The sequence below is a fragment of the Chlorocebus sabaeus genome, chromosome 7 (genome assembly GCF_047675955.1).
Source record: "Chlorocebus sabaeus isolate Y175 chromosome 7, mChlSab1.0.hap1, whole genome shotgun sequence".
Taxonomy (NCBI): Eukaryota; Metazoa; Chordata; class Mammalia; order Primates; family Cercopithecidae; genus Chlorocebus; species Chlorocebus sabaeus.
The window spans coordinates 125,397,860-125,414,147 of NC_132910.1; the positions used below are offsets into that span (position 1 = coordinate 125,397,860).

At 33.1% G+C, this 16,288-nt stretch overlaps 1 protein-coding gene across 2 annotated transcripts in view; it reads right to left on the bottom strand.

The window, feature by feature from the left end:
- GLRA3 (glycine receptor alpha 3) overlaps positions 1–16,288 on the bottom strand; it is a 181,410-nt gene that overhangs the window by 106,683 nt on the left and 58,439 nt on the right. For both annotated transcript variants that reach the window (XM_008000292.3, XM_008000291.3), the window contains exon 3: positions 15,364–15,431. In XM_008000292.3, coding sequence (XP_007998483.1) covers positions 15,364–15,431 — 68 coding nt within the window. The remainder of the gene's footprint in view (positions 1–15,363; positions 15,432–16,288) is intronic.

Genomic DNA, 16,288 nt, shown 5'->3' on the forward strand with positions numbered 1-16,288 from the left:
CTGAGGGAGCAAAAATTGGTTCTTGGTGGGTGAAAGAATGCTTACCCTTTTAATGTGTAAGTCAGAGATACATACAGAGTATATAAATAAATTTACAGTTCATCTGAAGTACTGAAATTTCATGGGGAGGGCAATTAGGGGAAAGATGTCTACAAAGTGTCTTTAGGGAGGCATAATGAAAAAAAGTGGTTGAGAAACACGGCTTTAGGAGAAACTAAACAGAAAAGGGATGCAAAGCATAGTCATTTCTTTTTATGTCTGCTGTCAAATTTTGATTAATCATCTTAATCTTATAGTGCATGGATAAGGAATAGCAATTATCTTTATAGCTAGTTATAATATGAAAAGAAGTTAAATATATTTAGAATCAGAATTTTTAGCCCTTTTAGTAACTGCTTCTTGGGATGTGTATATAACAAGCATACGATATAGGGCATATTACCACAGTGAGTGATCATTGAAAAACAGAGTGAGCAGAAAAACAAGAGAAGCTGATGCAACGTAAGAAATGATGCTCATGGGGAGAAACAGTGAAATAACAACCTAAAGCAAACAAAGTGACTTCCATCAGGGAAAGAGGTTAAATTCCATCTCAGCAGCTCAGAGAGGCACCTGGCTCTTCTCTTATTACCTCTGGTAGAAAGTCTTGTGACAGTCCGGAGGCTTCCTGAGAGACTGGAAGTGAAACAATGTCACAGTCTAGTATCATTAAGGGGTGGAGGCAACTCCACTGGAGAGAGAGAGAAAGGGGTGGTTATGAGTCCTTATAGGAAAAGGTAAAGAGTAATTCTTCACTATTTCAAAAGTTTGAGGATAGACAAGAGTCCCAGAAGCCCTGAAAGACTTAATGGAGAAGGAAGCACTCCCAAATGTCGTCTTTACCTTAGGAGGAAATTAACACTTCATTAATGTCCATAGTAAAGTGAATGGATTTTGCAGGTGAAGGTTGCCCAGGATTTATCAGTGAATATATTCAGTGAATATTTCAGTTTAATTAACATTAAACTTAATGTTAATATATGTTATAAGTTCATTTTTGTTAATTATACCTCTTAATATAACCTTGTGACAAGATTATTTGTCTCATGCTTTATCTAGCCTCTGGAGTGTTGGCAATATTCCTAGAAACTACTAAAATTTTTGAAAAGATGCTGCAGATTAGAGTACTACATTTGTGCCAGTAAATCCATGTTTCTTCGTGTTCTCCATAGAACAAATAGCTTATGTTATCAAGCCTCCTTGATGAGATTGAGAATAACTTCTCTTTTGTTTTAAAACCAAATTTTAAGAACTAAATTCATTTTGATATACATATGTCATTGTTGAAAAGGAATCTTGCAGTTTCTAATTGACTTCCTAATTAACAAGGAAGGCTCAACTCTTGGGTGCGTCTGTTCTACTTGACAGGACACTTGTGGTACAGCCCCAGGTTCTCGTCAGTTTGACATGTTCGAATCCTTCTGAAGCAGTTAGTTGGCTTGTTGTTTTGTGGGTAACCTCGATGTCTCATCGCAGCAACAGAAATATGCCATTTGACTGGTCCAGAGAGCTTCAGTGTTCATATTAACGCACACATCTGTCAGAGATTCAGCCTAGGAGCTGAAAAGCTATCTGCAATTTAAATTGGTTGCCAAAAACTTAACACTAATTGACATGCTAAATTCATAACTAAGTAACACATTATGACTAGTGCCAGTCATCTTAGAGTACACAATTCCCAATCTTGCTGCCCATTTTATCTTTAGAGGCTGAAATGACATTTTGGAGAGGATTCTTTCAGAAAATCAAATTCTCTTAGAAAAATGTGATGATTAATATTATGAAGATGAATAGCATTGCTATGATCTGTTCATGATAATCTGATCTGTTCTATGTTATGAGAAGTGGCCAAGAAAAGTGTTTAATTGATCTCTATGATGCCTTCCTCTAGAGAGATCCTTGACCAAGTAAGAGTCATTTTCCACTGCAAATTAAGAGGAGACAGAAAAGAGAAGAGTTGAATTTGACACATATCTTTGCCATTACATTCAACTCTATAATCTTTATTTCTCTTTCCCAGCCCAAATATTTCAAATGCCTTAAAAATGCAATTAACCTTTTAATTTCCATATCAAAAGGAAACTCTACAACGATATACAGTCTAATAAGGGAGATATGTTATAGAGGTGTGTGCCTGATGACTCTCAGGATAGAGATTTTTTTTCTGTTGTCATTAGCACCAGTTTCTCCTTGGCATTTCCCGCCATAGAATTGGAAATGTGCCTTTTAACATTGTTTTAACAACATTCTAGCACAATAAACAATTGTATTCTCTATGATATTCTGTATGAGAATTTTACCTTTGTGAACAGGATCTGTAGAGAGACCCTTTTTGAGCACAATGATTATAAGGATGATCTGGTGGAAGAATTCATTAAGCAGAGATTTATTCATATGTCTGATGGGGTCACCAAAGTGTATAACATTCATGTATACTTATCTTTTGCAAGCATCCCCATAAATAAGCCCATTCTGATTGATGCTTATACGTGACAGATCAGAGCACATTCATGCTGCCAATCACTGGTTACTCATGCATGGAATTAAAAATCTTCCAGATCCATGCCATTTCTATACTTGGTTTGGCTTTACCTATTACTCAAAGTAAGAAAAAAAAGAGGAGGAGGATAAAATGTAAACAGATATAATTTTAACATTAAAAAGATAGCAGGATACTTTCAGACTGTTCCAAAAGAACTGAAATACCATCAATCTAATAATATCCTACATGAATATTGTTGAATTTGTAAATATGAATGACATAGGAATAGTCACTGAATGCTACTATGGTACTTACAAATAGTGAATAAATGTACCTTTATAATAATTTAACTCATTGGCATTGGATACAAAGGACCAATGGCACATTTTAGGAAACGTTTACAAAAGAACAGAAAAAAAAAAAGGACTTTCCTTCAAATTACACACATTTTATTTCAATTGTGATAAAAATTACTGTAAAACCTGGTCTATTTCTGAAATAGTTGCAGCCTAATATTTTTGATTTTGATTTTTGAAATTATTCAAGCACTATAAGCACTATATAAACAGGAACTCTAAGTTCTTATCACAGAGGCATCTCCATAATAATTTCAGCATTTTTCACAAAATTATCTTGCTATACATGCATGAAAGAGCAAATGCTTTTAGAGGAAAGATTATAGAATTACATGGAAAGATTTGAATAAAAAAGCCAAGTTCATTTAGGCTATATTATCCAGCATTAACTTGATTGTACAATTAGCTGCTTAGCTCATATTTTAGAGACTGTAGCATTGATTTATGACAATGATCAGGACTCGAAATGCAGAAGCAGATCATGTTGCAAAGCAGTAAAAATGGCAGTTTATCCCCTTGTGTCAAGAACACAATAATGAAGTTCTCTTTTTGGAAAAAATTAGTCTTTTTTGGCCAGAATAAATACATGCTTACATATATTCGACAATATAAACTTAAGAGCTACTTTATGCTGAGCATGTTGCTAGCTGTTAATGATACAATGAGGAGCATATCAGAGCGAACTGTTGCCCTATGGACACTGTATTACAAAATTTTAAATAAATATTCATGGCTTTAAACAAAATATTAAAAAAGGAAAAAGGATACTTAAAAGTAAATTGGATGACAAAATAGTATGTCATTGAAGTATGATATATTAGCACAAGGACAAAAGGCAATTCTAACAAAACCAAATAAAGTAGTACAGGAAAATATCATCATAGATTGTGAATAAATTGCCTTTATGTAAGTCATTAAATTATTTGCAGTGAAGGAATCTAAAATGGATTGATATGAATTATAAGATATTTGGGATGTTTATGAATTTCCAATAACTTATTTACCAGTGGCAATTCTTAAATATAGAAATGTAAGAGATAGAAACACAGAAATATAAAGAGATATTATAGAAGCTCTGACAGAGAGATTAAGGTATAGAGAAAACAATCAGAATATACAGATTAGTAGGTTCTGCCAAAAGAACAAATGAAGAGACAAAAATGAACTATTATTATTCACAGAAGATAAACATTAATTATAAATTCAGAAAGCAGCAAAAATATCTAGCACAACAAATAAAAATATACCCATATATAAACTAATTTAAAAAACAAGTTAAAGCCAAATTACCGGCCGGGCGCGGTGGCTCAAGCCTGTAATCCCAGCACTTTGGGAGGCCGAGACGGGTGGATCACGAGGTCAGGAGATCGAGACCATCCTGGCTAACCTGGTGAAACCCCGTCTCTACTAAAAAATACAAAAAACTAGCCGGACAAGGTGGCGGGCGCCTGTAGTCCCAGCTACTCAGGAGGCTGAGGCAGGAGAATGGCGTAAACCCGGGAGGCGGAGCTTGCAGTGAGCTGAGATCCGGCCACTGCACTCCAGCCTGGGCGACAGAGCGAGACTCCGTCTCAAAAAAAAAAAAAAAAAAAAAAAAAAAAAGCCAGATTACCAGTAAGAATAATAAAAATGGAAACATTACATAGACTTCTCATCTTGCAAGATAAAATGTGGTAACGGTGTGTAAATAATTTGATGAGAAATGGAAAATTTCATTGAAAAATAAAACTATTACAAAAGTGATGCTAAGAAAAACTGAATAGTCTTATATTTCAGGAATGGAACTTGTAACTTAAAACCTTTACACACAAAAAAAGACTGGCTTGGACGGCATTACTGGTGAATTTTAATAAATGCTCATGGAAGAAATAACAGTTCATCAATTATACATGAACTATTTTAAAGAGTAGAGGAAAAGGGGACACTTTCAACTTAATTTTAGGAATCCAGCATAATACTGATATCACACACCACTCTTGATATTGTAAGAAAATAATAGTTCAACACCCAAAGTTAACACAGTAGCAAATATCCTAAACCAAATATTAGAAATTTAAATCTAGCAGTATATAAAAAGAATAATAAATTATGGTCAAATGAGGTTTATACAAGGAATACAAGAAGGATTTACTACTTGGAAATAAATCAACATAATCAATAATATTAACAGAGTGAATGAGAAAAACATAAAATCATTTCAATGAATGTTGAGACAGCAGTGAATACAATTGAATTCCTTTTCACAATAAAACATCTCAGCAAACAATAGTGGAAGTAAACTCTCTCAATCTAATAAGGAGGATTTATGAGAAACCTACAGTTAATGTCATTCTTAATTGTGAAATGCTGCATGGTTTTCAACTGATATCAAAAACCAAAAAGACAAAGGTAGCCATTCTCCATTGTTATTTAGCATTGTATAGGAGTTCTGAACCAGTGCAGTAAGGTAAGAGGGATTGGGAAGGAAAAAGTACAACTGTCTTAACAGTTTGCATTAACATATTCATAGAAAATACAAAAAAATGAAAAATTACTAGAACTATCGAATTAAGTTATCAAGTTGAGAATATGTCAATATTGCAACATTTATTGTTTTCCCATATATTAATTAGAAACAATTGGTAAATAAAATTTAAATACAACCTTTACACACACACACACACACACACACACACACACACACACACACACTTCCAAGCTCTGTCTGCTGGGAAGCCTAGATGCAATGAAACCTCTGTAGCAATGAACACATCCGGCGATCACATCTGGGTTTCTAGTACCATTCTCCAAATAAAAAAAAAAAAAAGAAACAGAATTCTTGGAGAAATGACTGATCTACGTCTGGGGCGAGAAAAATACAAGATGAGTCTGAAACATCTTATATTTACAGAACACACGGAAGTGCTCAAACGCCAAAGTGGTAGGAATGTGTCAGAGACACAGAGGCTAAGTGAATAAACTCCCAGTGGCCAAACTGGAACAATTTGAGCAACAAATCAAATAACAAACTTAGAATTTTAACTCAAAACATAAAATAAATGTACAAGAGTCTATATTGATATGAATAAATTATTGTATAAGTAAATAAAGGGGAAGGAATAAATCTCTATCAAAGAATCTCAAATAATATGCAGAAATGGTTCCCTCAAGGAGGTGGAACATAATCTCTTTATCCCCTTAAGTTGGGCTACATACACTGACTTACTTTTGAAGAGTGCTGATACAGTTTGGACATTTGCCCCTTCCAAATCTCGTGTTGAAATTTGATCCCAATTGTTGCAGGTGGGGCCTGGTGGGAGATGTTTGGGTCACGGGAGTGGATCCCTCATGAATGGCTTTGTGCTGTCCCCATGGTAACCAGTGAGTTGTCACTATATAAGTTCCCTCAAGAACTGCTTGTTAAAAAGAGTCTGGCACCTTTCCCTCTCTCTCTTTCCTGCACTCTTATCCTGTAATCTCCTAATGCTGGCTCCTGTTCCTCTCCTACTTCTGCCATGAGTGGAAGTAGATGCTGGTGACATGCTTCTTGAACAGCCTACACAACGATGGGCCAAAAAGCCTTTTTTCTTTGTAAATTACCCAGCCTCAGGTATTCCTTTATAGCAATGCAAAACAGACTATGACAAGAATAGCACAGTGAAGGTTAAAAAAAAGGAGTTACTTTACAGTGGAAAAATCAGACAGATACCACCTCAGGCCTATAATCAAGCTTAACATATTAAATAATAAGTCACATTGATAGTACATACTCTTGATAAAAAGTAATGAGAGTGGCACTTTACTTCTGTGCTCTTCTTTCCAAAAATCTCATAATCCAATCTACTCAAAAGAAAAATATGTATGAACCCAATTGAGAGACATTCTACAAAATACCTGACCAATACTAGTTGAGGTTATAAAAAATAATGAAAAAATTTTCACAATCTAGAGCATCCTACGGAAACATGGCAACAAATACAATGTAGTATCCTGGATAGGATAATGGGACAGAAAAATAACGTTAGTAAAAAACTAAAGAAATCCAAAAAGCACAGACTTTAGTTAATAATAATGCATCAATATTTGTTCACAAATGTTAACAAATATATCATACTAACTAATGTAACATGGTAATAATAGAGGAAACTGGGCATGGGATCTAGGAAAATTCTCTGTACTGCCTTTGCAAATTTCTTGTAGACCTAAACTATTATAAAATAAAAAGATTATTTTAAAAATATAACATTTACAAGCATGCATCAATACTTAGGAATAAACTAAGAGATATGACAATCCCTGAAAAACATAGTTCTGAGTAACTGGAGAAGACAAATAAATTGATATACTATGTTCATGGATTAGAGCACTTAATACCTATTTTATGTTTGTTTTGTATTTAATGCTTTTCATATTCTTCAGAAAGTATGGTAGAGAGAACTTTGAATTTTGATAAAAGATATTTATACAAAACTCAAGTAAGCACCATATTTATTTTGGAAACATTAGAAATATTCTCTTTAAAGCCAGGAACAAATCAATTTCATTTAACATTGCATTTGTTAAAACATCAAGACAAGCAAAAGTTGCAGATTGTATAAGTACTGACAGGAAGAAATTAACATGTTACTATTCCTAGGTGGTATAATTATATGAAGAAATTATAAAGCATGAGGCCTAAAATGAGAGTATTTTGGGCAATGTAAAAAATGATCATGTTCTTATGTATCAACAATGAAGTGTTTAAGAATAAGTGAAAGGTTATAATTTTAAAAGTCTATTTTAATAATGAAGTATAAATAATTAAATCTAAAAGATATTCAAGAAATTTATGATATAAGCACCTGTTAAATGATATTAATAATATTTAAATAAAGAGCGTGATGCATTGTATTCATGGGTAGAAAGACCCAACATTTTGAGATGACAATTTTCCAAATGCTCATCTTTATATTAAGCTCAAGTTTATTTTGTGGAATTTGACAAGATAATTCTAAACTTTATGAAAAGCCAATCTCCCAAGAACAGTAATTAATACTTTAAACAGAATTTTTAAACTGTGTGTTTGGTACGTTGTCCTATTAAATATTAAGTCTAATATAAACTCTATTAAACAAGACAACGTGATATTAGTGCAGGCATAGACAAATAGATCATTAGCATAGAACTTGAAACTGACTCATTAAATTTAATTACAAATTATTGGAAGTAATTATTCAATTGTGAAATAAAAATAAATGCCTATGTTACATATTACATATATGTATACATACACAATTGTACAAAACGCCAAGGGGACTAAAACCTAAACAAAAAAGCAAAATTCTTTTATCAGAGAGTATAAGAAAATATTTTTATGCACTTGGGTGAGAAGAATTTCTTATGACAAAGAAGCATAGACTTTTAAGTAAAACAAGATTACATTTTGTGAATTAAAATTATTTACACATCAAAAAGAATGCCTTGAAGAGTAGAATAAATGTTTAAAACACATACAGCTGACAAAGTATTCATCTTCAGAATATTGCATGTGTGTGTGTGTTGATTGTGTGTGTATAATATAAACAAGCAACCTTAAATGGGGAAAATATATTAAGAAGCATTTTGCATAAAGAACATCTGAATCATTTATTAAAATGCTTAACCTCACTGTTTATCAAGGAAGTACATGATAAGCAGCAATTAAATCCAACTTTACAACCATTACAGAAGTTAAAAAATTGAAAGTGGGTAAATACTAAGTGTTGGAGAACATGTAAAACAATACGAAATCTCATAATATTGCTAACAGGTGCTTCAAACAGAATGACCACCTTGGAGAGCAATTTAGTAATTTGAATGGGGAGCAATTTAGTAATTACCAAGTAATCTCACCCCAGGTATATACTCTGTAGGATAGCTTGCATCAATATATATACACACATACACACGCACACACACACACACACACACACACACACACACATATAATATTAGAAGGTTATATGCAACGATTTTTCTTTTTTTTTTTTGAGATGGAGTCTGGCTCTGTTGACCAGGCTGGAGGGCAGTGGCACTGTCTCAGCTCACTGCAAATTCTGCCTCCTGTGTTCAAGCGATTCTCCTGCCTCAGCCTCCCGAGTAGCTGGAATTACAGGCATCTGCCACCCTGTCGGCTAATTCTTGTTTTTTTTTTAGTAGAGATGGGGTTTCACTGTGCTTGCCAGGCTGGTCTCGAACCCCTGAACTCATGTGATCCACCCCATGCAATGATTTTCAATGCAGAGATGATTTGTAGTACTGAAAACATTAGAAACAACCTACATGTCTAGCAAAAGTAGAATGGATAAATATATTATGAAATACCGAAATGAAAATGAAAAAAAAACTTTGTCTGCATATACAAGCATGGAGTATCTCAAAAAACCATAAATTTATACCTGAAAAATGAAGCCAAATTAAGTTACATGTGTATACTTCAAGATGGTCATTTTGATTATATTTTTCATACATATAGAATGAACATTTGTATCTTAATATCAAACTCAGGAATAAAGCTTACTTTAAGAAAGTAAGTTTCATGTATTTGTACTGTTTAATTTCTTAAGATGGTGGTAGATTTTTAGTGTCACTTATAATGGTAGATTTTTAGTGTTACTTATAATCCATGCATCTTGGTATGCCTGTAACTTTTTTTTAATTAAAAAATACTTTAAAAAGAATGTCTAGTAGTTTAAAGATTCCATTAACATATCTATAGATATATAGAGAGATAGATAATATTAATTTTTATGCTGTATTGGCTTAGGTATCTCTCGGGAATCTAATGACTCAATAATTCAAAGTAACATTTATATATATGTGCTTATTGTTGCAAGTAAAATGTGAGCCTATCATTTGTATGGAAAATTGAAAAACTGTACGTTTGGACAATTCTGTGAGATCACACTGGACCCTCAGATCCTCCCTTCCAACGTGCCATGCATCTATGTACACCGACACCTGAAAAACTATTAACCCAAAATGTGTCATCTTTTTTGTTCTCAGTTTATAAAAATGGTTTATTTTATGGGCACTGGTGAAAAGTAATGGTTCAATGTATAAATATTGATTTAAATCACATAGCACCGCAATTCTTTTTCTAACATATGTGTAACAAGATGGAGAGTCATCTGTTTTTTGAAGGTAGGCAGATAAAACCAATATGTTCATTTAAAAATACTGTACTATTATATAAACACACCCAGACTTATTTGGAGACTGTGAGGGGTAGGATTTAAAAGGGATATAAGCAGGCTCTGGGATGCTACTTTTGACTTGAGTGTGGTTACATGAATGTGCACTTTGTATTAATTCATTGTACTTCACTCCTATAATTTGTGCATTTTATTGCATATGTATTGAACAAAAAGCTAGGAAAATGAGGCTCATTATTTTATCTTTATAATGGAAAAAAGTTTATGATTCACTAATAAGTAAAAAAAGAGATTTGTCAGAATAAAATGATTATATCATCCTTTGTGCATAGCAAAATGTTTGGTTCATTATATGCTCTCACAAAAAGATTCATTGAATGAATGAATGTATAAACCATGTAAAAATATGTGCAGTCAAAACATTTAGAAGTAAATATAAATGCAGCTAAATACTAACAGTGCTGGGTTTGTGTGGGGGCATTATGGGTGATTGTTTTCTCTCTTTTTCAAATTTTAAAATAAGTCATGGACTTTTAATGTCATCATGGGTTTAGCCAGTCCCATAAGGTGCCTCTGTGATGGGCATTTCTTACTTGCTTCTGTCATAGTTATGCTTCGCAGTGTGTATGTATATATATACATGTTTCTATTTTGGAGTTTTTCTTAAAGTTTAACAGTTAGCTGAGAACATTTGGGCTACCTATAGCCAGCCCCAATCCCCAGACCACGTCAAATGGAATTCCCTTTTACCTACATCATGGAAGCTGCTTATCATCTCAGTGATATTTTTCTTCAATATGATTCATTTTTGGTCCTTATAACTAGGTATTTTAAGTACTGGAAGGCACAGGGTTAGAGAAATCACATATTCATGCTCTAGACATTCATAGTCCTGCAGACTGTTTCTGGTGAAGAATAAAAACTTTCATTTAAAGCTTTTTGTCTAACTTCTAACGTTCTCACCTGCGATCACTGAATAGACATGCTCTGCGTGACACATTTGGTGTGTTAAATTTTAAATTTGTGAAGGTTTTTGTTTACTTTTAAATAATGTTTTGAATTAAGATACAACAGCCATTCATAACATACACAAGTCTGCAGTGTCCATTCAATAATTCTGACATATGTATAGACCTGTGTTACTACTACCCATATCAAAATATAGAACAATTTTGGTACCCAGAAGGCTCCGTAGTACCTCCTCACCATCAGTTACCAGCCAATTCACACCCCCAACCAAAGATAATCTTTTAGAATTCAGAAGTCTTTTATCAACAGAATTGATTATTTCATGTTATTGAACTTCGTATAAATGAAAGTAAACACATATTCTATTGTGTCTGTTTTCTTTAGCTCATATTCGAACACATGTTCTATTGTGTCTATTTTCTTTAGCTCATAATTATGTTTATGAGAAATATCCATGTTGTTGCTATATAATATTCCATTGTCTGAATTATGAAAATTGATGATATGACTTCGGATTTTTACAGTCATACCCAACTAGATGGGAGTTAAGGACCATGGGGAAAAAGCACTCAGTTCACAAAGCTCCTGCTCCAGGAACTGTCTGGCAAGCCCAGCGGCAGAAATAACTTGCTATAATCTTAAAACCCATTTTACCTAGTGATTGCTGAAACTACCTTCCATGCCTCTAAGATTAGTTGTACCTTCCATGCCTCTAAGATTAGTTTTACCTTCCACCAAGATTAGTTTTACCTACCACTGTCACTCAACAATTACAGCTTGCCAGAGCTGGAAATACTTCTCCAGGCCAATGAACTTTCAAAACATTTTACAAAACGTTTCTCTTAACCAATAAAACCCCAATCTTTTCTTCTGTGGACACCCTGAAGACCGACCAGGTCTGTGTGTATGCTCCAAATTACAATTTGGTTTTTGTGTATATTTCCAAAGAAAACCTTTGCTTAAGGGTTTTCCTTGCATTTGCATTTCCTTGCATTGTTAAGCCCAACTTAACAAATGCTTTCATCCTGGCACATAAGCCTTATCCACAGCTCAACATAGGTTTGCAGGAGCACACTTCGTATGAGAGCCATTTCATGTGGAGATCTTAAGCTTCCCCTCATTGAAATAGTCATGTGCTCCTTTTGTCACCATAGTTTAAAAGGCAGGACAAATATTCCTCTCTCACGAAGACCATGTTCCCAAACAGCAGTGATGATAAACTAGTTTTATTTTTAATTTAATATTTTTGAGAACTGTTAAATCGTTACCTGTTTAAGAAGAATGTGAACTTGAAATAATTGAGGCTGAACAAGTCCTTAAAGAATCTCATTATATGACTCAAATATGAGGGAAATAGAGAAGTTAAAATTCTCATAATATTTATAGAAAAAAATGTGGTGACTATGTGTAAAATAGTGAAAATGTACTCAGGTGAAAATGGTTGGCACTACATGAAATTAATCAGATTAACAGTATTGGCTAAGGAATTTAACAGCTAAAAAGAAATTTTATATTGTTAAAAAACTGCACATGCATTTTTTTTAAATTTGTGCAAGAAAAGTATGAAAAATACATTGTTTGAATTAACTTAGTTAACAAAAAGTGGCCTAAAATGTAGAATATCTACTAGAGAAATTTTCCCAAGAATTAAACAATAACCTGAAATGGGAGAGCTGTATTTAAAAGTGAGACATACCAGTTATAGACTAGACCAGCAGAGGGAGCTCAATATATTTAGCCAGTAAAGACATTGAAGGCTTAGTCTTGTTAAGCAGACACATATGGATGAGGATAATTATGTAGTTTTATTTTAAATATGAATTCTCAGACATAAATATATTCATTAATGATTACAGATAATTTGAGATTCCATCCTCTCCATTTTAATTGACTGCCTTAGTTGAATTCAATTATTCGTATTATAAGAACAGAAGTCAGCCTGTGCCACAGAGTGAGACTCCGTCTCAAAAAAAAAGAAAAAAAAAAGAATACAGAAGTAAACTATACTCAGTGTAAGAAGTGTGAATAAGTTTAAAAAATACATTAACACATATATTAGCATTTGTACTGAATTTAAAAAAAAGACACCAATAGAATAATGAGATAAAGTTTTGTTGTAGAGTCGTGATAGTGGACCATGTGAATAAAATACAACAACTTAACCAAGTGGGAGCAAAACATTTTATGATTCTTATGATAAAAATATACAAACAAGTTCTAATTTTGTTTGTGCCTATATAGATGAACATCGAAATCACAGCTATTCTAGATGATACCATTAAAAAATAATAAATATTGAATCTGATCATTTTAATGGAAATAATACATGTTTAGAAATTTGGAAGAATAAAAAGAAAAATACCAAGGTGGACATGATTAGGTTTGTAATACTTAACTTCTGGGATATTTGAACAATGTTCGTTGACACTGTTTTAGACTGTGAAGAGGTGAGTGATAGATGCTTAAAGTTATTTCAGAAGGAATATATAATGATGGAGTACGTAGGTGAGAAAAGGCTTGCACGCTGAAGGAGGGAAATAAAACTGTTATCATGAGAGTGAGTTTGCAATATTCTGCAAGCTTTTTGTAGAATGCTATTCTGTAAAGTCTGGCTAAAATTATTAAGGTAAGAAATTTAACTGGTGTAGGCATCTTATAGATTGTGTTATAACCGTTCTAGTGGTAGACTCATGAATTATGTCACAAAAAGGCACTTTCAGAAAACTGGCAATCTTTAAGTCTTGATGGGAAGGAAATCTGCCTTTGCCCTCTGTTTTTTTCCAAATCTCTTCCCTCCCTACCCCATAAAGATGGGTAAGACTTTAAATCTGTCCAACTATTGCTGTGGGAAGTATTTCATGGAAGCCATCATGGAAAAGAAAAATATAGAGAAGTATATTTCCAGGTTTTTAGGATTATATATGTATAGAAACAAAATGAGAAAATCGTCAGGTCTAGAAATACAATTTGAGAAGCCTAAATAGAACAAAACCAATAGTGATTCTTTCATCTGTGGATTATATGGACTGAATATGTACAAATGTTGGATATAAATCAGGGCCAAATTTTCCACACGAATCTAGAATATATCAAAATCTAAAACAGGATTATAGCCACTGAGAGAAGAAATTGCACCAGAATCGCACTGTTTCTAACCAAATTACATGCATCTTCTCTGCATTTACACTCATATATACACATTCGTGTTAACTTAGATTGTATCGTATTGAAGATAATTCTATATAGTTCGGTTCTTCTCCACAAATGCTTTATTGTAGTTAAGCTATACTAACTTTGAATAGAACCACAGAGATGCTGGTAAAAGACTTACCTTGCATACATGAGGGAAACAGCTTTTTTTTTTTTTTTTAAATATGCCTGTATAAAGCCTCTTCCTGTTGAGATGGATTCCAACACACACTCACACACACCTCTACACACACTTACACCATCATATATGTAATAATTTGCATATTAGATTGTTTTTCCTTAGAAAATTTACTGTTTACTATTCTAAGTAAAGTGAATGTAATTATCTAATATTGTTTTTTTAAACTAATAAATCCCTGTGTTTTATATCATATTTTAGTTAATATTAACTTTGAGAAGTATTGTAAGCTATACTTACTAAATTTAAAAAGATAATTCTAGCTAATTTAAGAATCATCATCTACACAGTTTCAAAAAAAGTAAATTGGCTGATAGACAATTTTATAGATGTTCAGTGGTTCATGTGTCTATTTCTGCATTTTATTACTGTTAAATTGCCCAATAAAAGCTAAAGGGCAAAGTCGAGATACCATGTGCTCTTTAGAAAAAGCTTTAAAATTTAAGACAGAAGAAATTTGGTCTGTAATGACAACTTTTCTGTTTTTCTGGCTTTAATAACTTGATTATATAAAATGTCTTCAAATACTGTTGATAAAATTTCTAAGTATAAAGTTTTGGCAAATACTGTATTCATTTGAAAAAGTAATCAAATTGAATATTTAAAATAACTTTTAAAAAATGTGTAAGTGGGGTACAGAGTAACCATGTAAGTATTTACTATTCTGTTTACATCTGGATATTAAAGATTATTGGAAAAAATAATTGCTACAATGACATATTAGCTTTAATTTGAAGTTTAATATTAGATTGTCGAATTGAGAAAATCAATGTTGTTTTTGCTTATATTTATATACTCTAATATACCATCTCTAACTGAAATGTTATTACCTGCAGGTGACTGTAATTTAATTATACTATTATTTTATCTTTTGAAATCTTGTTATATTAATTTGGGTTTTAAACTACATAAAATGTTGCCATTAATGTAATTATAGATTACTCTAGTGTGAAACTTGTTACAAAGTAAAATGCCTACCATGGTCGTCTCTGCGATAGAGCCAAAGCTGTTGATGAATATGTTGCATGTGACATTAACTGGAGGGCCTGAAAAAGAGATTAAAACATAAGGGCTGTTTAGAGACTTATCTAAAACATTTTCAAATAATTCCTTGCATCCCATTATTTGTGTGTTACACACACACTAATATAAATATATATATATACACATACACACACACACATACATATACACACAAAGAGATGCTCACAATTAAAGCAATAATTCCACACAACAATATGTATTGAGAATCACAAGGTTCACAAGGAACACTGATGCTGATCATTTTTTTTTTACCTCTCTTGGTCTTAGTTTTTAAAATCTAGATGTCTCTAATGGCTCTGTAAATGCCTGATGCAGTAAGTCCAATATCTAAGCTCCTTCAGGGATAGTGTCTATTGATCTTTTCCCCACTGCATGGGCTATGCTTTTCTATTTGTTTGCATGTCTCATATTTTTCTGTTGAAAATTGAATAGATAGCAACTCTGGAAACCAAGTCTTCCCACCTCCAACCCACAGTCTGTGGTTGCTGGTTTTTCTTGCAGTTGTTGTTTCTTCTTTAGTGACTTACCTGGACCAATATGGTAAAGTTTTCATTTCCCTAGAGTACACAGCCACTGAAACCTCTGTTTAGTGAGTTTAGTGGTAAACTAATATTTGGTTAGAGATTTCTTTAAGGCATTGAGCCAATAAATCTTCCACTCTTGCCAAGGGTCTTCCATGGGTTTGGGGACATGTCTTCAGTGCTCAGTTAGTTTACAACTCTACCTTACCCTTCACTTCCTGCTTGCACAGGACCTGAGGTCCACCAGAGGTGAGATACTGGGACTCTCTGAGGACTTCCTTGGGCATGCACAAAGCCCTATATGCATATGTAAACTCCAGATTGTAAAGATATGTTAG